Consider the following 23,505-nt stretch of genomic DNA (forward strand, 5'->3'; position numbering starts at 1 on the left):
CACCCTCGCTGATCCGCAAAGCCCCTCACTACTGACAGCTGCTGGTGATCAACAAGCTGTGTGTATCATAACCAGCGATCTGGTCAGCCTGACTCAGGTCTGGGGTGGGGGAGAGGGAGATTTTGAAAGTGGGGTCGTTGGCTATGGTGATGTCATCAAACAAGTGGCTCCAGCTACTTCTCCCGTTTTCTACCCACTTCAAAAATAATGGGTTGCACCAGGTTACACCCCCTCCAGTTCTAGGCTAGATCCTTCTTGGACCTCCATCCCAGCCGGAGGCAACACCGGGTCGGGCTTAGGGGTGAGAGCAGAGCCACGGGAGGCGGGGACCAGGCTTGGGGAGGCTGGCCCCTCCGTAGCCTCATCTGCCTTCCAATGGGGCTCACCTTGAACTTGAAATCATCGTGGCTGGTGGAACCTTTCATGGTGAACGACTGGGAGAAGCTAAGGAAGGAGCAGAGGGAGTTCAGGACCCCGAGAGCTTGCGCCCCAGTGCTCTGGGACCCAGACTCGTGGGGCCCAGAGAACCCCTAATCCAGACTTGGCCCTGGACCCTGGGGCTCCCCCCATCCCCAGGTGCACACTGAGCTGCCTCTCACTCCCTTGTGGGGACTCACCTCCCTTCGGAGAACTCTGACACCTCCTCATCGGTGCTGGCATAGCCGTTCTCTGGGGGACGGAGAGGGGGATCAGGATGTGAAAGGTCCCAGGAGTGAGGCCTCTCTCCCGCATCTCGCCCACTGGGATCAGACGGGTTTTGGTGGAGTTCTGGGGAATCAAGGGTCCCAGGGTTGGAGCCAGGAGCACCCCAGGAGCTGTGAGGCCCATGCCACCCCCTACCCCACTTACCCTGCTGCACGTTGTAGATGAGGGCCTGCAGTTCGGGGTGTGCCTCCGCCTTCTCACGCAGGGCATCCAGGAGCAGGTGGTTCTGGGAGGAGCCCCCAATGTCTGTCTGCCTCAGTCGTCCTTCCAGCAGCCGGATCTGGGCCTCCTTCTGGGCCACCTGCAGCCCCTGGGGGCAGAGAGCAGGCCTGGGTGATCCTTTCCAGCCTGGGGCCATGGGCACCCCCGTCAAGGGCCCTCACACCATCTGCTCCCAGTGAGATGCCCTGGAGGGCCCCCCATAACTCCCAGACATCACCCTGTGTCTGTCACAGACCTGAGATGTCACAGGCACCCCTAACTTTCCCCACATGCATGCTCATGGAAGTCACCTGAGACACACTTCTGTTTTGGCTGAAATGTAACCCCAAAATTTATATGCTGATGCTGTGCCCCCCCAGGACCTCAGAATGTGACTGTCTATAAAGAGATCATTAAGTTAACTGGGGTCTTTAGGGTGGGCCCTAATCCATATGACCGGTGTCCTTATAAGAAGAGACTAGAAATATGTGGAGGGGGCAACCAGGGAAGGGAGAGGAGAGGTCTGCTCTCGCATCCAGCCTCCAGGACTATGAGGATATAAATCTCTGTGGTTCAGGTCACCCAGCCGGTGACACTTGGTCACAGCAGCCAGAGCTGACTCGCACAGTCCCTGAAGATACAAAGTGGACCTGAGAGCCCACTGTGGACGGGTGAGGAATTGGGGGGAGAGGCTTTCACCCCATCCAGAGCTGCACTGCATACACGCCAGGTGATCCCGGTCCCAGGGCAAGGAAGCACACCCTCTGGCCATCTCTGTCCAGCACAAGATGCCCAGGGACACCTGATGTCCCAGCATGAACCCTCCTGGGTGGAATGTGGTCTGTCCATCTGTCTGTCTCGGCTGCCCCACACACTCACACTTGCCCTCCACCTCCAGCAGACTCATGCCCAGCCCTGCTCTGGATGGGCCTGGGCCAGTACCTACTAGCCAGGCACCAGGCCAAGCCCCTCGCATGTGTCATCTCGTTAAAGCCACAAAACAAGCCACAGGCTTGGTATGTCTGTCATCAGCCCCATTTTCTAGCCTGAAACAAGGGGCTGGAGGTGAGGCGGCTTGCCCAAGCCTGTGTGACGTGGATCGGAGGAGCCAGGCTGCGGGGGTCCGCGTCCAGGAGGCGAGCTAGGGCACACCTTGTCGATGGATGCCTTGAGGAAGTTGTCCAGCAGGAGGCGAGCTTCGGCTAGGGAGCAGGAGCTGATGACCACCGATGTGTCTGTGGAGTCCAGCTCCTCCTGGGACGGGGAGGCAGAGAACCCTGGTCACAGGGCTGCCCACCCCACCCCCGCACCGGTCTGGCTTCCGCCCACCAGGTGGCGCCGCAGCACCTTGGTCTCCTCCAGCTGCACTATGGTGGCCTGGCAGTCGGAGATGCTGTCATTGATGTAGTCAATGTTGGCCGCCAGCGCCTCAATCTCTTCCGCCAGCTCCTGCAGCCCCTTCTCCTCCGGGCTCTCGGCCTGCAGCCGCTCACGCTTTCTCCGCAGAGTCTCCTGCAGGAGGAACAGCTCCTCCCTTTTCTGGGGGGCGGAGAAAGCCTCAGGGTGCTGTCCAGCCCTGCCCACAGCTGCCCCCCAGCCTAACCTCTTGGGGACCCCCAGCAACTCTGGATTCCAGAGCCGCCATGAAGAGCAGGGGACAGGGGACCAGGAGAAGTTGGAAGAGACTGGGGGGGCGGGGGGACAGGCCCACCTTGATGAGCCGCTCCATGTCTGCCTCCAGGTTGACGATGGTCATCCTCTGCATGACAATGTCAATGATCCTCCGCTCCAGGGACTGCCACTTGAGCCGTGCAGCCTTGCTGAAGCTCTGGCTGGCCCCTTTCTTCTGGAACTTCTTTCTGGAGACACAGGCAAACGGGGTTGGGTGGGGCCCCCACCTGGAGGAGCTGACAGCCACCGGCCGCCACTGGGCCACGCCCAGGCTCGCCCCTCCTGGTCCACCTCACCTGGTGGGGCGGGTGCCGTGGACTGTGGATGCGGGGTGGTCCCCCAGGAAGTGGTTGATCTTTCGGTTCCACTGGCGCACAATGGTGGAGACAGAGCGGGCCCCTGATTCAGCCTCCGATGAGGTGGTGCTGGCTGACACTTCAGCCCCAGAGTCCAGCATGGGTGGCTTAGGTACCACACGCCCCGCCACCCGCTCAGACATGGGCTTGGCCAGGCGCCTCAGTGCAGAAACCTGGGGGCCATGGAGAGAGGACCCAGTGAGCAGGGTACCCAGAGTCCAGAAAATGCCCAGATTGGGGGAAGGGCCAGGAAAGGAGAATATAGGGGTGCCTTCATCCAGGCTTGGGCTTGGGACTGAAAAAGGGGGCTCTGTTTGTTGTGAAATTGTGAAATGAACACAAAAGAGAGAACTTTTTTTTTTTTTTTTTTAAAGGTGGGACCAGAGCCTGTAGCCTGCCCTCCGGCCTCAGCCCAGGCCATGCCTTGCATCCGCTGGATGGGAGAGAGCCAGGGCCCCAGGCTGCTCGCTCGCTGGTTCCCAGCTTGGCAGAATCCAAAAAGGGCTGCTTGGGGAGACACCTCACTCACCTCCTGGGTCTTTCGCCTCAGAACCAGTTCCTGCTGTCGCTTCTGGGACTCCAGAGCTCGGATCTGAAACTGCGGGTTGGAGAAAAGGGTCCACATTCAGGGCTGGGTGGCAGAGGCCTGGCTGACTTGTAGGAAAGCCTGGGCCTCCCCTCCACAAGGGCAGTTCCCTGGCCTCTAGTCCCCATCATGGGCCAGGAGTCCTGGGCTGCAAGCCTGAGGTTCTGGCCCCACTTGCTGGTGACCTCAGACAAGTTCCTGCCCCTCACTGGGGCTCATTCCTCTGAACACACAGGAGCCTGCAGGGCCCGGGGTCCACCGGGGCCGCCCTCACCTCCTGTCTCCGCTGCTCCTTCTTTAGCTGTGCGATCTCCCGGTTCCTCTTGGTCTCCACCAGCCGCCGCCGCTGCTGCTCCTCACGCATCTGCTTCATCAGGGCCACCTGGGACGGGCAGAGGGGGCGGCGGGACAGGACTAAGCCGGTGCCCACACACAACCAGGACCAGCCCAGGCTGCTGGAGGCGAGTGAGCCGATACGGACGGAGCACTTTCTCCCGACAGCTGCGCTAACGGTGCCTATGGCTCGAGACAACCATGCAAGACAGGCGTTATCACTCCCATCTTATAAACAAGGAAGCGAGCCCAGAGAGAGAAAAGTGACTTCAAGTCACACAACCAAGTAAATAGAATGAGTAAAATGTTATTACTCTACTTATTACCATATTGAAAAAAAAACTGCGTATAAGTGGAAGGCGTGGTTCAAACCATTGTTGTTCAGGGCCAACTGTCCTTACTGTCCTTGGTGCAGAGACAGTGGTGATGGAGCATCCCACAGGGGACAGTGTCGAGCGGGGCCCCCCTGGAGACCCTCAGCTCTACTGCGGTAGGGTTAGGGTTAGGGTTAGGGTTAGGGACGAGCACCCAGGGCCAGGCCAGGGAGAACCGGGCCAGCTGGTCCAAATGGACAGTAATGACTGCCCAATGCGGGGAGCGGGTCCCTGGGCGGCCTCCCGCGCCCGGTGCCCCGGGACGCCTACCTTGGCCTTCTTCATCTCGGCCACCTCGGCCTGCAGCTTCTTCAGCTCCCTCTCGTAGCGAGACTGGTTCTTGAGCAGCCGTGCATGCTCCTTCTGGGCGGCCTGCAGCTTCTGCAGGTCCCGGTGCATCTCCCGCAGCCTCTTCTCGTAGTCCGCCTTGATCTTGTTGGCCTTCTCCTCGGTGTAGCACTCCATGGTGCCTGGGGGCGGCAGGAAAGAGGTGGCCCTCAGGGTCAGGTCCCCATGACCTGGGGGGAGCCACACCCCCCCTTGCTCCGGTGGGCGGGGCCTGGGAGCAGGAGGGGGCGGAGCCAGCAGGGCCCGCAGAGGGGCGGTGGCAGTGGGCGGGGCATGAGAGCAGATAGGCGGGGCCAGCAGGGGGCGGGACAGTGGGCGGGGCATGGGAGGAAGAGGGGCGGGGCCAGCAGGGCCTGCGGAGCTGGAGTGGGGCGGCGGGCGGGGCCGCGAGCAAGGGGCGGGGCCTGGAAGCCGGTGGGCGGGGCGGTGGGCGGGGCCTCTCGCGGTGGGCGGGGCCTCACTGAGGTTCTGCAGCACCCGGTCGCGCTCCAGCTGCGTGTCGCGGATCTTGTTCTGCAGCAGAATCAGCTTCTCCTCGTACTGGTGCTTGAGCGTCTGCAGCCGCCGCTGGCTGTTCTCCAGCTCGTCGATCAGCTTCTGCTTGATCTCGATCTCGCAGGTCAGGTCGGCCAGATCGGCCTGGAAGTTCACCTCTGCGGGGCAGAGACCGGCCTGACCCAGGGCGCCGGGGCAAGGAGCGGGCAGGGGGCTGGGGGCTTTCCTCTGGCCAGCCACCAGAGGTTGGAGGAAAGGACAAATCCCACAGTGGGCAGGTGCTGCCGGATGAGAAAACACATTTAAAGAGCAGCCCCCGAAATGCAAGCGTAGGTGAGAGGTCCTGGCGTGCTGGTCCCTGCTGTGCTCCCAACCCAGGCACACGCACCCTTCCCCTCGGGGTCCGAGTCTGAGTCCACCAGGCTCTCCTCGCTGCCCGAGTCTTCCTCCTCACAGCCACTCTCCTCTGGGTCTTCCTCCTCCTGGGCACCAAGCACCATTAGGGGGGGCTGGTGGTCCCTCCTCACAGGAGCTGGACCCACCTCCGGGGAGGGGCGCCCAAAGCAGAGGCTGGTCCAGACATCCCAGCAGGTGTGTCAGGAGGGTGGGAAATGGGGTGGTCACAGTTGGGGCCCCTTGTGCCCACCCCGGTTCTGGAAGGGAACTTCCCATGTCCCCCCAGCAGCCTTAGCAGAGCTCCCTGGAAACCCCCCCACCCGCACTGGGATGAGGTGGGGGCTTGAGGGATGGAGATCACCATGGTAACCAGGCAGAGACATTAGGAGGCAACCAAGCCCCTCCTCTCTGCGCACAGAAGATGGGGTCCTACCTGTCGGAACGGGGGTGCATGTGAGGAGGGGAGGGTGTGAGGAGGGGAGAGAGGGAGGGGGGCTCACCTCCTCTCCCTCGTTGTCTTCATTCTCATCGGTCTCCTCGCTGTTCCCCTGCTGGAGCTTCGCCCTCTTTTTGAAGGCCTCCTTCTCTGGGCTGTGCAGGAGAGAAGTGTGGGCCGGGTGAGGGGACCGAACCTGCCTGAGCACATGCCCAGGATAGGGGCCGGGCTGGCGGGCTGGGCGGGGAGAGGCATGTCTTGCCCAGAGGTCACAGGATGGGACGGGTCCCCGCTCTGCAGAGCCTGGCAGCTCTTCTCCAGCCCCTGCGCCTGCCCCCACCCCCGGCTATCCTGGGACTGTCCACTTCCCTCCTCCAACAGGTGGCCTCTGCCCAAGAGGCTGGGCCAGCCTGCTCAGTGAGTCCCCAGGTAACCCTGGGCCCCTCCCCCTGGAGAGACCCTCTGGCTGGGGCAGGTGACTGCTCACCCACCTCTTTCTCCGCTGCCTGACCTCCCTCTCCTTGAGCCGCTCCAGGTCCTGCTTGGCCCTGCGGATCACCTCGGAGGCGTCCTCCATGGAGCTGGCTGGGCTGCCCCCGAAGCCCGGGGCAGCCGGAGAAGCACCCAGGGAGTAGGGGCCCCGGGCCGAGGCCCGAGAGAGGCTGCGACGCAGGGACTCATTCATGGCCTCGCTCTCTAGGAGCTTTGTCCTGTGGGGAGGGAGTGGGTGGGCTGGGTTAGCCGGGTCCCCCTCACCTGGCCTGGCCAAGGTGACCCCCACCCCGAGGTCTCAGGTGTGCAGGGCTCACTCACCGCAGCTCCTCGATCTCCCGGATGTAGCTCTGGATCAGAGCGCCGATGGCCTCATTGCCGTCACCTGGGGGGGACAAGTAACAAAAGCGCCTTCAGCTCTAACTCGTGGCCTTGCATTTGGGCCTCCCACAGGGTCATCCACAGGGCCTTTTCCAAAGAGGAATCTGCGCCAGAGAGAGACTCGTCCGGGGCACAGGTATGTCCAAGCACTGTGGGTAACGGTGAGGCACCGGACACACCAAATGTCTCTCGGTAGAAGGCTGTCACCCTACCTGACCCATCACCACCACAGATGGAACGTGGCAGCTTAAAAGAATTAGGCAGTTTATAGCTTTTATCACGGAAAGGTCTCTAAAGTATGATGCTGGGTGGAAAGGGGAAGTCATAGGACATGTGATCACACCTACAGAAAAGGGAAAAGTATATATTCCCAGCACACACGTGAATATGTGGGAATGTACATCGGTCCTGGGAGGAAATGTTCCCAGGAAGACGTGCGCCGAGCTGCTCACAGAGGCGCAAAAAAAATGGAGACCGAGGCGGGTGGAGTCCAGGGAGAAAGGTCTAGCTTTCCACTTTATATACACTTGTCGTTAAAAAAAGTTAAAATTAATTGGAAAAAAACACATGAGTGAATCGATCTGTGAGCTGATCCGCTGGCACATCCTGGCTGGGGGTGCAGAGGGAGGCCTAGCCCGCTGGGGCCCTGCGCCGGCCTGCGGGCCCGACTCACCGGCCTTGGCCAGCAGCAAGCTGGCCTCCTGGCTCATGAGCTGGGTGACCCGGCTGTTGATGGCGTCGATGGCCTCCTGCATGGCCTTCACCCGCAGGCGCAGGGCTCCGTTCTCCTTCTGCAGCATGGCGTTCTCACGGAACAAGTCGCTGTAGCCCTCGCTGCCGTCTTCCCCGATCACTCGCTTGCCCTGGGAAGAGGGGCGGGTGGGGAGCAGTTAGGTGCGAGGGCTCCCAGGGAGGAGGGGGGACAGTGCTCCAGCCCCTGCCCCAGGGCTCCTAGAACACGGCTCCTGTCTCCCAACCTCAGAAACCCTATACAACTCCCCTGACAACAGAAAAGTCCGAAGTCTGTGACCAGCCATCGCAGGCTTCCCACAGTGTTACCTCGACCTTCCTCTCCACAGTTCACCTTCCTATCTGCACAGACTCTAACCCTAGGGGACCCGGGCAGTCGGCAGAAATGAATAAGTCAGTCTGGGTGTTAGACAACAGGGAGTGGTGGGGATTGGAGCAAACAGAGTCCCAGACTCAGTCTTAAAGGGGCAGCTGCTATGTCTCTCTAGTCAACTTAGTGCCCTGTGTTGCAACATCTTCAAATGTTTAAAGCAAAATGGAAACTACCCCTTCCAAAAAAAAAAATATGACTAAGTCACATTCTTTTAAAACCAAGGGCAAGTCAAACCAAAACCCACGTGTGTGCTAGATCCAGGCCACGGACTTCTGCCTTAGTCACATGGAATCGGGCACCCCACAAGGCACCCATTTTTTCCATCCCTGTGGCCTATACATGGAATGTTCACATCCTACAATGTCTGCTCCACTTGCCTTTGCCGATATTCATTCTTCAAATTCCAGGTAAAAGGACTCCTCCTCCATGAAGTCCTCCCTGACCACCTGAGGAAGTAGGGCCAACTCTCTCCTCCAGCTCCCCTAACCCCACCCAGCACCCTGGACTATTCCTGTGGTCCCATCCACTATTCTGATTCTGTGCCACAGTCTAGGAATCTCCTCTGGTCAACACAACGGACATGAAAACTCTGAGCAGAGCATCTATCCTGTCACCAGGCCCGGGCCACGCAGGTTGCATGCCGGGTGCGAGCTCACCGCCTTGTACTCCATGAGCTCCATCTGCAGACGCGCGATCTCGGCCCGCAGCGCGCTGATCTGCTGGCTGGTCTTATCCTGGTTCACCACCACCTTGTTTTTGATGTTTCGGGCTCGGTTGGCGTATTTGAGTGTGTTGAGTGTCTCCATGAAGTCCCGGTCTGAGGGGCTCACGCAAGCGATCATGATGGTCTGGCTGGGGTGCCAGCAGGGTGAAGTGAGTGTCGGGGGGCCCAGCCAGCTCCCCAGAAGCATGGCCTCAGAGCAGAGCTCCTGCTCCACCCCTCCCCCACTGCCTGGGGACCTGGACTTCACAGGGCAGAACCTGGGACGTGGGGACCAGGACCATCGACAGAGCAGGTTGCTGTCAGTGATGGGGAGGCTTTGATGTGTCAATGCCAGAGAGATGGCCCTGCATCTCCTCACCATTTCCCATCTATTACCCCATCTGGGCCCTGTCACTTTCTTTAGGGACCATCCCCCCCTGTGGTGCAGATGAGGAAACTGAGTCCCACCATACTGGCTAAAGGTCAAAGCACCTGTGTTCTGCAACACAGCCCAGAGCGGGAGGTCTCCTTGCCCCCGGGGCCCTTACACTCACACCTCACATCTTGTTCCGCAGGAAGCCCCACCTCCCACCCCTCTGGGTGCTGGCCAGGTACCTGTTGCCTCCTAGCGAGTCCTGGAGGAGCCGGGTGAGCTTGGAGTCCCTGTAGGGCACGTGGACAACCTTCTTGCTCTGGTCCCCCAAGGCGCTGATCACGTTGCCCAAGGCCAACTGTGAAGAGAGACCCCGGCACTGGAGAGGGACTCGGGGAGGGACAGCACAGCCCCGAGCCACCCGCACCTCCTCCCATGTGCCTACCAGGCCACAGTTGATGGAGATGCCCTCCTTGGCCCGCTCGCCCGTAGCCCCCGTCCGCTTCAGCCGCTCCGAGCCGGCCAGGTCCACGAAGTGAAACTTGGCCGTGAGCGTCTCATACTCCCTCGTGGGCGCTGCGCTCTCAGGAAGCCCAGGCACGGCCTCGTTCACCTGCGGCAGGAGGCGGCTGCTGACTCGGGCCCGGCGCACCTGCTGCTCCAGGTACCTGGCTCCTTCCCCCTCCACCCTCAGGAGCCGCCCTCCACTGGGCCCCCGGCTCCTCACCGGGTCAGGCTGGGCGCAGACGCGCATCTGGCACAGGTGGATGGTGAAGATGGCATGGGAACGGGAGCTCTGCACGTTCATCTGGGTGCTGGCCGTGGTGCGGGACAGGGCGCCCTGCCTCAGGCACTGGATCAGCTGGCGAGGGAGGCGGAAGTGAGTCCCTGGCCAGCCGTGGTGCCACCCCTGCCCTCCCCGACGCCCAGTGCCCGCTCACCTCCTCCTGGGAGTTGATGAGGCGGGTGGTGACGCCTGTGGTGTAGATGCCGCCGTTGGCATCCTCGTGGATCTTGATGTTGGACCTGCGGTGGCGGGCGTCGGGGTCGCGGGTGCCATCGAACAGGTCCAGAATCTCCTCGTTGTAGAGCTGTGTGGGGGAGGAGACAGCTGCTGGGCTCAGGTGGCCGTGGCCTGGGGCTCCGGGGCTTTCTCATGTCTATAAATCAGCTCCATTCTGCAGACGTGGAAACTGAGGTTCTGGGAGGTTCACTGGCCAGTCCTGGTCCCCTCTGGTTCTGGGTTCCATGACTTTCCTCCTGGACAGGGATGGGGGCAGCTGGGCCCTGGGTAGGACCATCCTGAGGCTGCTCCCCAGCAGAGGGCTGGGGACCCAAAGGGGACAAGGAGACTTAGGTCCCAGATACAGGTAAAGATATGACCAAGATGTGGTCCCCAGTTTGGGAGAGGAAGCAGAGCTCGGTGGGAACTGCGGGAGCATCACCCTGATCTGGAGGGTCCAGGTGACGACAACCTCACAGTGGGCAGGGACATGTCTGTGTGCCCTACACTCAGGAGAGAAAGTGGCCCAGACTCCTGGGGAGAGCCTAGGGAGACCATCATGGGCCGGGACCTGGCCAGGAGCAGTCACCCCATTTCAGATGGTCTTGGCCTCGAACATACCTGTGTTTGGAATTGCTAGCAGGGAAAGTGTCATCTGCGGAAGGGCTGGGACGCTCACCAGGTAGGGCGCTGGGGCTGGGGAGCGGGAAAAGGGACCCGGCTGCTGGATCAGCAGCCAACAGAATCCTGCAGGGGGAGGGGCAGGCTGCGGTCCTCAGACATCCGAAGCTTTGATGGCCTTAACGGGACAGAAATACCCACGGGAAGGGGAAGGGGAAGAGGAAAGGGACTGCTGCAGATGTGGGTGCCACAGTGTCTGTCTGTGGCATCATTTAACCCCTTGTGGTTCACCCTTTGACATGGGGTTTCTGGGAACTGGCCTGCCCTTTGGGGACCTCCATGGCAACGGGGTGGGGAAAGGAGGGAAACAAAGAGATAAGCTTATATAGATTCACAACAGTGGGACAGACAGACAGACACACACAGAGGCAGTCACTGTATTAGAAGCAAAAGTCCAGAAGGAAAAAAACCAAAACACCTTCCTGGGGTCTGAGAAGACTCAGAGGGTCAGGGAGGACCTCCGCCTGAAAGGGGCAGGGCAGGCTGAGGCTGGGGAGGCCGAAAGGATGAGAGAGAACCACAGTTCTCACCACATGCCAGCCTCTTAAAGCCTCTAAGGAAATGTGTTGTCACCCCACTGTGCAGAGCCCTGAAATGACCTGCCCAAGGTCACACAGTTAATGAGCGTCCACACTGAGAGTCAGTCAGGGCGTGAAGACACCCTGTAGCCCCATTGACTCAAGACCCATCTGACACAGGAATCTTCCAGCTCTCACTTGGATACTTCCAGCAGTGGGGAACTCATCACCTACAGCTGCCTCCATGACTCCCCAGGCTCATTCTACTTCCCTGGAGGAGAGCCCAACTTCTGTGGTCTTGCAGTCCCCAAGCCTTCTTCCTGCCACCCTATGAGGCCACGGTACCTCCAGGAACTGAGCGCTGACTTTGAACTCTGGCCCGGGCACGCCCTGCTCCTGTGCCTGTCGCTTGCGCTCAGCGATGCCCCCAAAGAGGTGCGCGATGGCCCTCGGGATGATGCCCTGTTCCTCCTCGGTCGTGGCCGTGTCGAAGCCAGTGCCCATGGTGTACGTCTTCCCGGCCCCCGTCTGCATTGTGAAAAGGGAAGGAGGTGTTAGCACCCCCATCTCCCCGCCCTGCCCTGGTCTCGAAGCTGCATCAGCCTTTCTTCTGAGGGGTCCTCACACCTGCAGCTGCATCTCAGCTGCCTCGAGGTGGAGCTCTCGCCCATCGCTGGGGCTGGCGTGGCCACGGTGGGTGTGGGCTTACCTGCCCGTAGGCCAGCACGGTGGCATTATAGCCCTCAAAGCAGCCCTCGATGAGCCTGCGCACGCAGGTGGCATAGACGTGCTCCTGCCAGGTGTCCAGGTCGAAGACAAAGTCATAAGTGAAGGCCTTGTCTTTCCCCAGCAGCACCTGGGGCTCCCCCGGGGTGACAGAGGTACAGATGTGACAGCCCTCGATTTTCTCCTTTGACAGCTGCGGCCGGATCCTGCCGGGAACAGGAGAGCCCTGGTCAGCCCCCGGCTCTGTCTCCCAGCCGAGCTTCCACTCCCCCCGCCCCCTCCAGCACCCACAAGCTAGAGGAGAAAGAAGGAAGTTTAGGCCCCCCCAGGACTGAGGCAGCTTTTGTAAAAATACAACAACAACAACAATAATAATAACATTGACACCACCGGAAACCGCAGCTGCTAACACTGCCGAGCACTCTATACGGATCTGTTGAAAGTATCTCGTACGTGAATCCAGGCATTCCTCACTATCAACCTATTATTTGCCCGATTTTACAGATGAGAAAACTGAGGTCGCAGAGTTTAAATGACTGGCCCCAGGTTGAGTAATGGAACGTGACAGGGCCAAACTCGGGTCTGGCTGACATCTGAGCTCATGCTCCTGATTCCACGGGGAGCCCCAGCAAAGCTAGGGACCAGGACCGGGACAGGAGGGACAGGCCCAGCGGCTCCCAGGGGCTCAGTTCCGCAGGACCAGGTCAAGGCAAAGCTTGCTGAGGAGGCAGGGGCCTCTAGAAGGGACCCCAGGCCAGCCGCAGGAGGGGCCCACATCCCAGATCCAGGTCAGGGGGAGCTTCCCTGGACAAAGAAAGAAACGTGGCATCAGGGCTGAGGGGGGCATCAGCTCTGGACAGGGCTCTCTCCATCCAGCCACTGCTTTCCCCACTCTTCCAAGCAGCCATTGTCATGACGATGTCGCCATGGCAACCAGATGTGAGTCAGTGAGCATGTGCAGAGGGATTGGCAGAGAGCACCTCCCAAATGCCTAAAGTAGGGGGGATGGGGTGGGCGCTATTGCCCCCGGGCTCTTGCAGGCCAGCTCTTCGCCGCCAGCTGGGCGCTCACAATGAGCTGCTTGTTGGGCTCCAGCTCCCTAAGCCAACATTTACCCAGAGAAGAAGAGAGTGAGAGGTCTCGGCCAGCACCCACCCGGGGCCCAGGGGCGCCTGGCCACAGAGCCAGGGCTCCCCGACATCCTGCCCCTGCCCTGGGCTGCCCCAGCCCCGCCCCTCCCCAGGCCAGGGTGAGCTCACCTGAGCCTGTTCCCTGTGCTGTGCTGTGAGGACTGGGGAGGGGGAGGACCTAGGCATGCTTGGTGGTGGTGGCAGGTACTCCAGGCCCAGCTCTCCCACAGATGGAGGCCTGGGGTTCGTCAGAAGCGTTTTTGCTCAGGTACAAACAGGTCCTCACAGGTCAGGGCCATCCCTTCCCGGACGATGACAGGATGGAAGCCAGAGGAGGTCACCACCCTCACCCACCCCATCCAGCTGTTCTGGACCAGCTCCATCTAGAGCCCAGTTTTTCGGTGGCCCCTGCGCTGGTGTCTGCTGGGAAGGGAGTCGCTGATTCTAGCCAATCAGACCAGACACCTGACCAGCCAGTCAGACGTCAGGGCCAGCAAATGCCCCTGCGCCCACTGTGACAGTGGCAGCCAAAGCGAACACACACATGCTACATGTGCCAGGCACAGTCCGAGCACCAACTACCGCCATTTGCCTGAGAAGAAATAAGAGAGGCCCTGCCAGCCAAACAGGAGGGGCAGAGGGGTTCAAACCCAGGCCGTACATTTGAGGCCTCTTAAATGACCCTGTTGTAACGTGTGGCCAAGGGGTGGGGCTCAGCGTGTGGAGGGGAAAGGGGGTGCCATGGGGATGAATGGCAGGGCCATGGCACTGAGCACAAGCGCCGGGCAGGATCTGGAGCTCTGGCCCTCAGGTTGCCTGTGAGGCTCGGGACCAAACTGTTCCTGCCCACGGAGCCCAGGTGCTCCCAGGTGAACGGGGTCTGGCCTGGGTAGGCTTCACCACCTAGCACCAGCTCCCGCAGACGCCCTCCCTACTACGTGGGCTGCTTTCAATGGAATTTCTGGATCCAATTCAAATACCATTTAATTACCCCAGGCAGATGGCAATGCTGGTGATTGGAGGAAATTGAATCAGGGTCCCTGGAGGCCCTGGGAGCAGGGGGCGGGGCTGCGGCCTGCCCACCAGAGACGGTCAGTAAGACGAATCACTATCAGCCCCAGGCCACCAGGGAGCCGGCCTGCCAGGAGCAGGAGAGCAGTCTGGGAGGAGACGTGGACCAGGACACCCTGGGATGTTAGTGTCTGGGGGTTGTGGGGTCCGTCAGGCATTCACCCCGGGACCCTCCGTTGGCCCAGCCATCTCATGTGGTCAGAGAGAGCCAGCCAGCCCCACACTGGCCCATGCTATGCACTGGGGTGCATTGCAGGGTGCAGATAGGTGAGCAATTTTATCCGGAGAAAAGGGTGCAGCTGGGAGACAGAGACACGGCCCAGGTGAGTCACTAATTCCCACAGCAGCTGATCTGGATGAGGGAGAGAGGCCAGTCCCAGGAGCGGGATTCGAGGAGTAGCTGGAGAAAGGGAAGTAAGGTCCACGGGTGCCTCCTGCACTCGTGTGGGGCCGGCGCCCGCCACAGGCGACCTCCCAAGTGATGCTCTGAGCTTGGGGTTTCAAAACCCACTATCCAGAGAGGATGGAGCCAGTGTCCAGGGTGACCCAAAGAAACGACAGACCCAAGGAGCTGGGGACCAGACCCAGGACTAGGGTGAGGACCTCAAGAGCACAGTTTAAGGGGGCCATGAAAAAACTCCATAATCACAATAAATTATAATTCAATGCAACGTTTAAAAAACTCGAATTGGCTATCTGCGGCCTGTGGGTCTGCTCCCTGCCTTTGTCAATAAAGTTCTATGGACCAAACAGTCTCATTTTGGTCCAGGGACCTCCTGAATCTCCTCTCAGGCATCTCCCCCAAGCCCCACCCCTCCGAGGCCTCCATCCCTTCCCGAGGTCCTGCCTGCAGGGAGGCAGCCCGACAGCCCTGCTCAGAAAGGCCCGGAATCTCCCAGAACAGAGCCCGGTCTATTTGCCACTTGGCAGGAGCAGCCCGAGCGCGGTGGGAGCCGGGCAGGAGAGCAGATGAAGGGCCGGAGCTTTTCAGAGGAAGGATTTGGCACTGGCGCGGGCCTGGGCTTCCTCTGCTCACAATTGAGCGGGAGCTGGGTGCTGTGGGGAGTTGCCCTCAGATCCATCCCCCACCACAGAGAAATGAGCAGGCTGAGGGGGTGAGACCACGCTCAGGGCCCACCCCCCAGCTCGGAGCCTGCAGGAAAGGCTGAGCTCAGCGGTTCCTTAAACCTCAGGGAGCCAGGAGGACAGGGCAGGAGGGGAGGAGAGCAGAGGGAGGCGGGAGGAGGCGGCCGGGGGATGCAGAGGCAGAGCGACTGCCAAGGAGAAAGTCGCCCTCTGCAAAGGGTGCCCAGAGCCCTGCACCAGGCTCCTCGCTAGGAGGGGAAGACGGGGCCAGCTCCCCTCGCTCCCACCCCATCCCTAGTGACAACACACAAAGACAGCCGATCGAGGTCCCCCAGACCCTGCCCAGTGACCTTGGGTTCCTGGGGGGGTTGCTTGGCTTCTCAGGTGAAATTAGTCCCATCCAATCAGCTGGCAAGGGCCCTTCCTTTGTCTTCTAACCGACCTGCCTCCAAATCTGGACCCTGAGCTCCTAAGGGTGCAGCCCAGGAAGAGCCTCATTTCTCACTGCGAGGTGATGGCTGTGATGTTGCGATGATGAACCGGGACAGTGATGGAGTACGGTCTTGATTCCTGACGCCTTTCTCTGCTGGTACCTGGAGCCCCGTACACCTCAGCTTCCTCAATGTCCCCAATTACTTAAGCCATCACACTCGGGGAGCAGGACGCTGTACCGGACGCTTTGCACCCGTTAGCGCATTACACAAAAATCGTTTAAGTGAAAGGTGGGTGTTTTTGCCCCGAATTTACAAATGAGGGCTCGGAGAGAAATTAAATAACTGGGTTTGAGGCCACATAGCTACAAAATAACAAGATCTTTCAGGCAGACCACCCTGACTAGCCATCCGCTCCAAATACTCAAGGAGGAGAGTTGGGGAGACTCCACATGTGTGATGCACCTCGGGGACTTCGGGGCTTGGAAAAGAACCTGAGACTCCAGCTGGAGTCACCCCTCAGGTGGCCCAAATAACCAACTAGGCCCTTGGGGAAAAGCCACGGGGGGTAGAAGCCCATCTGCTTTTTCCCCTATGGGACCCTTAATGCCCTTCTGAATCCTGAAAGGGAGCTCCAGAGGCCAGTGGGACGGCCCAGGAGGGACAGAGAAATGAGGAAGGTCATCATCGGCCTGGTGCTGGGTGAGCTGCCTTCAAGCCTGAGGGACAGAGCAAAGGCTGCCTGGGGGCCAGGACCTCCCCTCCCCGCCAGTAGCCTGGAGCTGAGCTGCTGAAGCTCCACGGTGAAGGGGTGTGTGTGTGTGTGTGTGTGTGTGTGTGTGTGTGCACGTGGCAGGGACACGGAGCAGCCTCGTGACCTCTGGTCCGCTTGGCACACTGAGTCACCGAGCCACGCCATGACCTGCCACGGTCCAGCTCGGAGAGGACCCAGATCAAAGGGGAACTGGGCCACGCAGGAGGGATTCAGATAAGCCAGCGGACAGAGCTTCCTGCCTGCACACTGCTAACCCTGGGAGGGGTGCCAGGCAGTCTGCAGTCTTCCTCGAAGTCAGAGTCACGGAGGTCACTCATATTTCTGAGAACCTGTATCAAGCTCATTTGTGGAAGCGAACCCCTGTAATGTGTTAGCTCAACCCTGTACAATGCGTTTCCCTATTTTGCTGCGTCTCCAACAAGCTGGAGAAGCCACACAGTGGAGATGAAACTCGAACCATTCCTTGCGGAACCCGCTGCCCCACTGGGCGACCTGCACACCAGGGCGGGGAGGGTGGCTGCCGAAAACTGAGCCCTCAGAGGTGTCCGGACCAGTTCTATCAGCAGCGCCCAGGACCAGGAGGGGAGCCTGGAGCCAGAACCGGGAGGCTGCTCCCTGCCCCGACGGCTTCCTGAGGCGGAGAGAGCATCCCGGCCTCGCCTCCGCCTCCGCTCCTCCCCTGGCAGCCGGCCAGCCCTGGAGAGGCGGCTGGAAGCAGGATCCCTGCTCTCCCAGGGGAGTCTGGCTCGCAGACACCAGGGGCTTTAAACCGGCTTAGCCCAGAGAAGGCATCGTCCCACAGAGGCCGCCCTCTCTAAAACAGGGGGTGAGACTCTCTCTGAGGTGCTGGCTGCAGAGGTGCAGTGTGGGGAGAGCCACAGAGCTCGGTGGCAGCCAGAGGGTCCTGTTGGCCCCCCTCTGTGCATTCTCTTGGCCTCTCAGATACTCCCCACTGCCCTCAGAGAAAGGACCGAGCTGGCTCTGAGCCCCAACAAGAAGGCTTTGTACTGTGGGGTCAAAGGGCATGGGTTAAGGAGGCCCTGGCAGGCCTGAGGAAAGGGGTCGGTCACCCTCTCCGCCTGGGCTCTCCCATCGACCATGTTCCCGAGAGCACAGAGCGAGGTGCAGACACTCCCAGAAAACTTGTGTGTGGGGGGAGCCTTGGGTGTTGACTCAGGGCTACTGGGGTTCAGGACTGTGACCCTAACCCCTCCTGGGGGAGAGCCTTGTCCATGGCCCCCCAGGGCGTCAGGGTCTCAGCTGTCCCTCAGGGGGGCACCCCCAGAAAGGCTGAAGCCGGGCAAGGGGAAGAAGCAGCCGGCAGAGTGGGGGGCAGGGATGTGAGGAGGAGCTGAGAGAAGGGGCCAGTCCCTGTCCTGGGCTGGACACCCCCCCACCCCCCCAGCCTGCCATCAGCCACAGGGCCACCCATCGCCGGGGCCTGGGAGCGCTGAGCCCAGCTCAGGGACCCCCAGCTCAGCTCTGCTCCAGCATCCCAGTCCCAGTCCCACCCCCATCTCAGGGCATCTGGCAGGGGTTTCCCATGACCTCCCGGGAGACAGAGAGCTTTGGAGTCGGCTGAGCTGAGTGCCCAGAGGAGTGACAGCATCTGCATCTGGTGGGGACAGCTCGTGGGGACTGGGCCCTGGGGACTGTCCCTGTGGAGGAATGCAGAGCAACAGGCTCCTCCTCCCCCCTCCCCCTACGAGGCAGGCCCAGGGGCTGAGGGCGCTGGCCTCTCCCGCCATATCGGCCCTGGTCCCCAGTCCCCACGCCTCAGTCTCGGTAATGGGGATGGAGACACATGTCTGAGGGAAAGGAGATGCTCCCTTTGACACAAGAGGGAGCTGGGCATTTAGGAGCTGGGACCATGTGGGGACAGATTGCCCCCATGCCAAGCAACTCCATCAGGGAAAGCCCAGGCCACCAGGCCTCACCACGTCTGCACAGCACGGTCTGCCTTCTAAGTGCTTCCCCACGGGCACGGTCAGGCCTTTGAAGAAACTGAGACACGGAGACTCACAGCAGAGAGTAACATGCGGAAGATGTGTGTTTGGAAGTGAGGGTGCCCTGGGTTCAAGGTCAGCTCCTCCCTCTGCAACGGGGATAACCTGGGTACCTCTCGGGGCTCCCCCAGGGTGATGGGGGCACCGTGCCTGGTGCAGAGGAAGGGTCAGTAAAGGACGGTGCTCAGCCATCTGTGGCCCAATGTCCTTTTTTTCACAGTGGCTTCCCGCAACAGATCGACCGATGACTGGGCGGGAGGTGACTTCTGTGTTTCACCTGGCAGTTACTACAGCTTAAACCAGACGCCTTCTACGTTCACTTCAAGGCAGGGCTCTTTCTTTGCTTTGTTTTGTTTTTTAACATTTTATGCCTATCAATTACTGAGAAGTCGACCAGCTGTTCCCATTCTGTGGTGGGTAAAACTGAGGCCCAGACCTGAACAGAACAGGGGCCCATGGCCCAGCCCCACCCTTGACTGCCCCCCAGCTGTAAGAATAGGGGTGTCAGGCAGGACACTGCCACACTGGCACTTCCCCTGGCCCCACCCCAACTCCCTGGAGGTTTTGAAAAGCTGAGATCCAATCAGGCAGGCTGCTGGGTGGGGGAGGGGACACGGTTTCCGGGGCCTGTGGTTACTACAGTCCACTTCCTCGCGATGACATAAGCCCTGTTTCTGCAGCAGGAGGCCACCCCCAAGTGCTCAGGTCTCACCACAGCTCACAGAAGGTCCTGCTGGGGTCAGCGTGGGATGCAGGTGACATTGCTTGGCCCCGACTGGCTTGGGCTCTGTACCCCCACCCTTACGCACTTGTTTCTCTCTTCTTCGGTCTCTGTCCCAAGTCACGGGTCCTCTTGATTCAAAATTCAGACAGACATTGAGGATTTCAGAGTAGCAGGAACTAGGGAAACAGCAGCTGGAGAACCCAAGTGGGAGAGGGCAGGTATGACCTCTTGGTGTCCCTTGGCCCCTGGCTGGTGCTCCTGCATCTCCTTTCCAGTCCCTGCTCCACCCTGTAGTGTCCATGTGTTCATGGAAGGCTGTGGGGCTGGCCCAGGCACCTCTCCCTCCCCAGCAGACCGAAGGAAGGAAGCTTAAGGAAACCGGGCAGAGATAAGGGGAGGGGTCAGGCCACACTGAGGGCGGCCCTCATTGTGGGGGCACCCAGAGCTGGGGGCTTGGAAGGGTCTTAAGTAAACACACCATGTGATTGGCTTCCTTCCCCAATTTAACTCTGCTAGCTTGCATTTCCTAGCAGCTGCCCCCTGCACTCTCCCCCTACTAGGCAGGCCCAGGGGCTGGACACAGCTCAGGCTGCCTCTCTCCCGTGTCCCCCCAGGTGGAGGCCAGCTCTAGGTCCCTATCCGGCCAGGGGACTAATTGATGGAGGGATGACAGGCAGACTGCAGGGCTAGCTGGCAATCTCTCAGTGCAATGGGTTCAGGGTCAGGGGGACCAGACTCCAGGGAGGCCTGGAGTGAGGCTTTGGGGGTTGGCCCATACCTAGACCTTCCCCTTTTCCCACAGCCCAGGTACTGAAAGTTTCCCCTCTGGCTCTCCCCAGCCCAGGCCTTCCCTACCTGCAGGGATCTGCAGGCAGCAGCTTTGGTCCTGGTCCCATGGAGATTACAGGCCAGGAGCACTTCTCACCTCAGGTAAAAGCCGCCCCCCCCCCCCCCCCCAAGAGGCCTGGCCTCCCTGTCCCAAGAGCTGGACCCAGGGCTCATGCAAGTTATTCTCATGGGGAGTCAGAAAGCAGTCCAGTCAGATACAAGGAAGGACTTCCACAGGGTCAGAGAGACAGCTGCTCCCGGTGCTGGGCAGGCCCTCAGTGATCCCAAGCCCTTGGTTCTTCCCAGTCCACTCCAGCCCACCCCTTGGGGTAGGGGGGTAGGAGGTTCCTGGGGTGGGTATGGGGGCCAGAAGGGGACCCAGAAGCACGAGGTACTCTCCCTGACAGCTGGTCCCATCCTCAGCTCTCTGTCCAGGCATTGTCTGCCTTCCACAGCCCGCTGCCCACTGAGGTCTGGCGTATGCCAGGCTGGGCACTTCTGCTGGGGCGGGAGGGGGGACTGGGCGGACCCTCACCTTCCAGGAGCTCTGAAACCTGGCTCTTCTGTTGCTCAAATCTCCCCACCCTTCCACCCAATCTGCAGCTAGGGCAAGGAGCGGGGCACTCTGATCTCCCTGGGCCATCTGAGCGGCAAGCAGAGCTGAGGCCAGTCACCCCAAAGAATGAAGGCCGGGGTGCAGTGAGTGGGCCTGGTCCCCTTTCTGTGGAAAGCATCCCAGGGACCTTCTGGTGGTGGTGGTGGGGAGGGGACACCAGCTCTTCCTCAGTTCACTACACAAAGTGCCAACCCCAAGGGGCTTTCCCAGCCCTGGCCATGCCCCAGTACAGCCTGGGGACCATAACGTGGGGAGAGGGCTTTGTTTGGTTCTTTCCTGCAAGATGGAGCCAGAAAGGAAAGCCCTCATGGGAGGGCACCCTAAGCCCCATCCTTCCGAGCCCTGGCTCCTGTTGGGTGGGGGCTTTTCTGTGCATTCGGACTCCCCCAATCTGTACAGATGCCACGCTACGCTTCTCACTCCCACCCCCAGCCAGGGCACCTCCCTCCCCCGACCTCCACCGCTTCCTGCTGCAAAGTCAGCCCTGCAGCAGCCTGGCCCCGCCCGCCCGCCCGCCCGCCAGCCCATCAGGCACCTGCGGGCTCCCCTTTGTCTGTTGGGCCAGCAAGAGTGATGCTTGAGCGCAGCCTGGCACGTGGCTGGGGGCGCCCCAGTCTCCCTGCCTTGAACCCAGAGCCTGAGCAGCAGTCCCCCCTCCTCTCTGGGCTGCTGAGGGCTAGCCAGGTGGCTGGGGGCTCGTGCCCTGGGCCGGAAAGGAGGGCACTTTTCCATAGTCGGCTCTGACCCTGTCTAGGTGACCTCCTTGGGCTCCTGGAATATGGGTCACCTGCCACCTGCCTCAGAGGACCCACCCTAGACCTGGCCCCCAGGCCCCCACTCACCACACAGGGCTGGGCAGGGATGGACGTTCCTCCCCACCATCCCTGCCTCGGGGCCAGCAGTCCCGGACTGGCACTCCCCCACCCACAGGCCCCTCTCAAAGGGGCAAACCCAAAGCAAGAACACGGAGCGGGGGTGCGGTGTAACGGGGTCTCCACCCAACAAAAGGCTGGGATGGCTCAACTTTGCAGTGTCCCTGCCCTGCAGCCGTGCACCCCTCCCCGGCGTAGCCATGTCCTCTCCCCACCTCAAAGGTCAGGACACATCACTTGGCACCCCAGATGCAGGGCTGCCTGATCCATTTTAGCTGACAGCCGCAGCCAGGAGCCCCAGGCACACCCTCCTGGCCTCTCCGAGGTGCAGCCCCAGGTACACCCCTTCCCCTGTCCCCAGCCCCCCCCCCTGCTTGGGACAGGGCCAGCAGGGTCTGTGCCTCCCCAGGAGGCTGGCACCGTCCTAGCCCTGCGCCCATCTTTGTCTGCAGCCCCCCGGGCGGGGTGCTGCCGGCCTGGCAGGACCCGGCGCGCGGAGCCAGCCCGCGAGGGTGGATGAAGGGACATTTCCCCCCAACATCCCGGTATGAGACAGCAGCCCCGTGGGGAGGCGAAGAGGAAACACACAGACGCTCGGCCTGGGCCAGGGCTGGGTGTGAAATACCGGATTTCCTTGTTTGTTCGATTTTCGGGTTATTAAGGGCTCCCAAGAGGGGCCCGAAAATGCCACCCAAACAAAGCCCCCTTCCAGCAGCCGGCGGGGTCCTCGCGGCCCCTCCTCCGGGAGCGCACGCTCCGGACCCAGCGGCCCCGCGCCCGCGCGACACAAAAGCCCGAGTCCCGCGCGCCCCGGCCCCTACCTGACGGCCACCTTGACGCAGCAGTCCCCCTGGCCGGCCATGGCCCTCGCGCGCCAGGGTCTGGGCGTGGATCGGGGGCGGGGGTCCGCGGGGCCGGTGCCCCAGGCGGCGGCGGGAGGCGCGGCGCCGCGGAGGGGACGGCGGGGACCGCGCACACACCTCCCGCCCGCGCACCGCCCACCTCGCCGCCACCAGCGCGCCCCGCCGGGCGGACAAAGCGGGCGGGGGCCGGCCCGCTCCAGGCCCCGCCCCCGGCCCCGCCCCCAGCCCCGCCCTCGGCCAGGATCACCAATCAAAAGCCTGATCCCTCAGCAGGGGCGGGGCTGCAGCCTTTAAATTCACCTCTTGGCGCGCCTCCGCCCGCGTGCGGGGGGCGGGCGGGAGCCGGACCCCCGGGCGGAGGGGCCGCGTGTGGCGAGCTGCGGGCCGCGCAGGAGCCTCGGCCTTGGGGGGACCCGGTGTCTTAAATGAGGAAACTGGGACGCGGAGAAGGGAACTGCCCAAGGTCACAGCGAGGCAGAGGCTAAGCGTGGGTAAGAGCGCAGGTCTCCTGCCCCCCAGCGCTTCCCAGGAGAGGCGAGCAGTTGGCATTGGAAAGCGCCAGGAAGGGTCACTTCTATTCCAGTGAGCCTGCCGACCCCCACTGAAGGCGATTCTTGCCCGTGTTTCGGATCCCCTCCGGCTCATCTTTTGGCTCATGCGTGGGCAGGCTCCTAGCCCAGGCGCCTTGCCCTTCCTGGAGACCTTGGTGACCACAGGAGGCCCCACTCACTGCGCCTGGTGCGCGCTCTGCCTGTTGTGGTCTCCGGGGCAGAGGGTCCGTGTGGGAGGCCTGAGCTGCCCCGGGGACCGGAGGGAACAAAGGGGGAGCTCAACTGGGGCACCTGGGTAGGGGCTGGGAGGGGAGAGAGCTCAGCTGCCTTTCTCTGGGCATAAAGGACCAGGGCAGTGATGAGGGAGAGAGACCAGGGCAGTGAGGAGTCCATCTCCCCTCCCGCTGAGCCCGGGCACCTTCTCTCTGCCTCTGGATGCCCAACACTGGGGCCATTCACAGGCCCTCTCACCAGCTGCCCGCGTGCCCCTCATTTCAACCAGCTGCTTTCCTTGGAAGGGGCCCAAGTGGAAGACCCAGCTGCAGCTCCAGATGTGGAGGGAGCCCTCTGGGAGAGGTGAGAACAGGGAGTCTGGCCCCAAGCCTCTTGCATCACCCGGGGATGATGAAACCAGGCCAGCGATTGGGGCTA

General features: G+C 61.3%; 1 protein-coding gene across 1 annotated transcript in view; it reads right to left on the reverse strand.

The window, feature by feature from the left end:
• The window catches only part of KIF21B (kinesin family member 21B), a 33,735-nt gene extending 11,405 nt beyond the window's left edge, over positions 1-22,330 (reverse strand). The window contains exons 1-24 of the mRNA XM_087828883.1: positions 22,262-22,330; positions 11,885-12,107; positions 11,521-11,703; positions 9,915-10,064; positions 9,701-9,835; positions 9,419-9,586; positions 9,216-9,331; positions 8,554-8,749; positions 7,448-7,637; positions 6,715-6,778; positions 6,393-6,611; positions 5,966-6,056; positions 5,458-5,551; positions 5,036-5,227; positions 4,497-4,696; positions 3,794-3,901; positions 3,463-3,531; positions 2,874-3,106; positions 2,618-2,765; positions 2,254-2,445; positions 2,059-2,160; positions 850-1,015; positions 618-768; positions 387-444 (exon numbers count right to left, since the gene is read on the reverse strand). Of these exons, the coding sequence (XP_087685009.1) occupies positions 387-444; positions 618-768; positions 850-1,015; positions 2,059-2,160; positions 2,254-2,445; positions 2,618-2,765; positions 2,874-3,106; positions 3,463-3,531; positions 3,794-3,901; positions 4,497-4,696; positions 5,036-5,227; positions 5,458-5,551; positions 5,966-6,056; positions 6,393-6,611; positions 6,715-6,778; positions 7,448-7,637; positions 8,554-8,749; positions 9,216-9,331; positions 9,419-9,586; positions 9,701-9,835; positions 9,915-10,064; positions 11,521-11,703; positions 11,885-12,107; positions 22,262-22,302 (3,489 nt within the window). The 5' untranslated portion in view covers positions 22,303-22,330. The remainder of the gene's footprint in view (positions 1-386; positions 445-617; positions 769-849; positions 1,016-2,058; positions 2,161-2,253; positions 2,446-2,617; positions 2,766-2,873; positions 3,107-3,462; positions 3,532-3,793; positions 3,902-4,496; positions 4,697-5,035; positions 5,228-5,457; positions 5,552-5,965; positions 6,057-6,392; positions 6,612-6,714; positions 6,779-7,447; positions 7,638-8,553; positions 8,750-9,215; positions 9,332-9,418; positions 9,587-9,700; positions 9,836-9,914; positions 10,065-11,520; positions 11,704-11,884; positions 12,108-22,261) is intronic.
• Between the last annotated feature and the right edge of the window lie 1,175 nt (positions 22,331-23,505).

The sequence above is a fragment of the Miniopterus natalensis genome, chromosome 21 (assembly GCF_054644295.1).
Source record: "Miniopterus natalensis isolate mMinNat1 chromosome 21, mMinNat1.hap1, whole genome shotgun sequence".
Lineage (NCBI taxonomy): Eukaryota > Metazoa > Chordata > Mammalia > Chiroptera > Miniopteridae > Miniopterus > Miniopterus natalensis.